This window comes from Piliocolobus tephrosceles, chromosome 13 (genome assembly GCF_002776525.5).
Source record: "Piliocolobus tephrosceles isolate RC106 chromosome 13, ASM277652v3, whole genome shotgun sequence".
NCBI lineage: Eukaryota > Metazoa > Chordata > Mammalia > Primates > Cercopithecidae > Piliocolobus > Piliocolobus tephrosceles.
In genome coordinates, this window is record NC_045446.1 from 7,776,889 (window position 1) to 7,778,245 (window position 1,357).

Consider the following 1,357-nt stretch of genomic DNA (forward strand, 5'->3'; position numbering starts at 1 on the left):
GTGTTCATGAGATCTTGAAAAGCGTAACTGTGAAGTGGCAAATGGAGCAGTCAGGTGGAATGGGTGAGGTTTTGTGTTTCTGTGTTTTGTTAATGCTAGAAAATACCCAGGCACATCTAAAGTTTCATGGGAAGGAGGTTGCTAAGAGGGAAAAGCTGAAGACACAGAAAAGAGAGGGGAACACTGATGACCTGTGGTCCAAGAGGAGGCAGAAGGAGATGGGATTTGACCCAGAGCACAATGAAAGACAAGGAGATTGTAGCGTTATCTGGAAGAGAAGCCGAGGGCATTATAGGCAGAAGGAACAGCTGAGGCAGAGGGCAGAAGGTGGAAGTGCAGGCACTAGCCATTATATGGTGGGATGAAGTTGCTGGACCGGTAGGTCAAGTCCAGTCTGGGAAAGACCTTGAAAGCCCCAGTTAGGAATTTAAGTCCAGTTCGGGTGTGGTGGCGCCTGTAATCCCAGCTACTCGGGAGGCTGAGGCAAGAGAATCGCTTGAACCCGGGAGGCAGAGGTTGCAGTGAGCCGACATCGTGCCACTGCACTCCAGCCTGGCAACAGAGCGAGACTCCGTCTCAAAAAGAAATTTAGGTCCAGTCCATAGGCAGTGGAGAGTGCCCCCTGGGCCTTTCCTTTCTGTGGATCACAGCCTTGGCCAGTATTCCCAGGATTAGGATCACCAGTGACATCCAAGAGCAGGAGCATTTCCACAGCTCCCAGGCTTCTGTGAGAGGTACAGACGGCCATTTGCACCCTTGTCACCCAGTATGTGCTCAAGGTGTGGCCAGGCCAGTCACTTCCCTGGCTTTCCCCATCTGGGATCGGGTTGGGTTCAGCTTCCTGCTGCCTCTTTCTCCCTCTGAGCTGTGGGCAGCTGTAAGTGATGGCTCCATTCCTTCTCCCAGAGTCCGGATGCCCGTCCAGCCTCCAAGCAAAGGCACAGGAGAGATGGAAGCAGAGGGTGATTCCGCCACTGAGATGAATGGGGAGGAGGAAGAGAGCGAGGAGGAGCGGAGCGGCAGCCAGACAGAGTCAGAAGAGGAGAGCTCCGGTGAGCCCCTGCACAAACGCACACACAGCCCCCACACACAAGCATGCACACACAGCCCCTGCACACAAGTATACTCACACACAGCCCCTGCACACAAGCATGCACATACAGCCCCTGCACACAGGTATACTCACAGCCCCTGCACACAAGTATACTCACAGCCCCTGCACACAAGCGCGCACACACAGCCTCTACACACAAGCACCTACACACAGCCCCTACACACAAGCACATGAACACGCACACACATTCCCTACACACAAGCACGCACGCACACATACACAGCCTCTACACACAAGCACACA

The 1,357-nt window shown here is 54.0% G+C and overlaps 2 protein-coding genes across 5 annotated transcripts in view; both read left to right on the top strand.

The window, feature by feature from the left end:
• Positions 1-1,357, top strand: part of LOC111533669 (pyruvate carboxylase, mitochondrial-like) — a 1,148,173-nt gene that overhangs the window by 600,907 nt on the left and 545,909 nt on the right. The gene's annotated exons all lie outside the window — the stretch shown is intronic.
• Positions 1-1,357, top strand: part of BRMS1 (BRMS1 transcriptional repressor and anoikis regulator) — an 8,042-nt gene that overhangs the window by 2,012 nt on the left and 4,673 nt on the right. For all 4 annotated transcript variants that reach the window (XM_023186170.2, XM_023186167.2, XM_023186166.2 and 1 more), the window contains exon 2: positions 907-1,052. In XM_023186170.2, coding sequence (XP_023041938.2) covers positions 914-1,052 — 139 coding nt within the window. In that variant the 5' untranslated portion in view covers positions 907-913. The remainder of the gene's footprint in view (positions 1-906; positions 1,053-1,357) is intronic.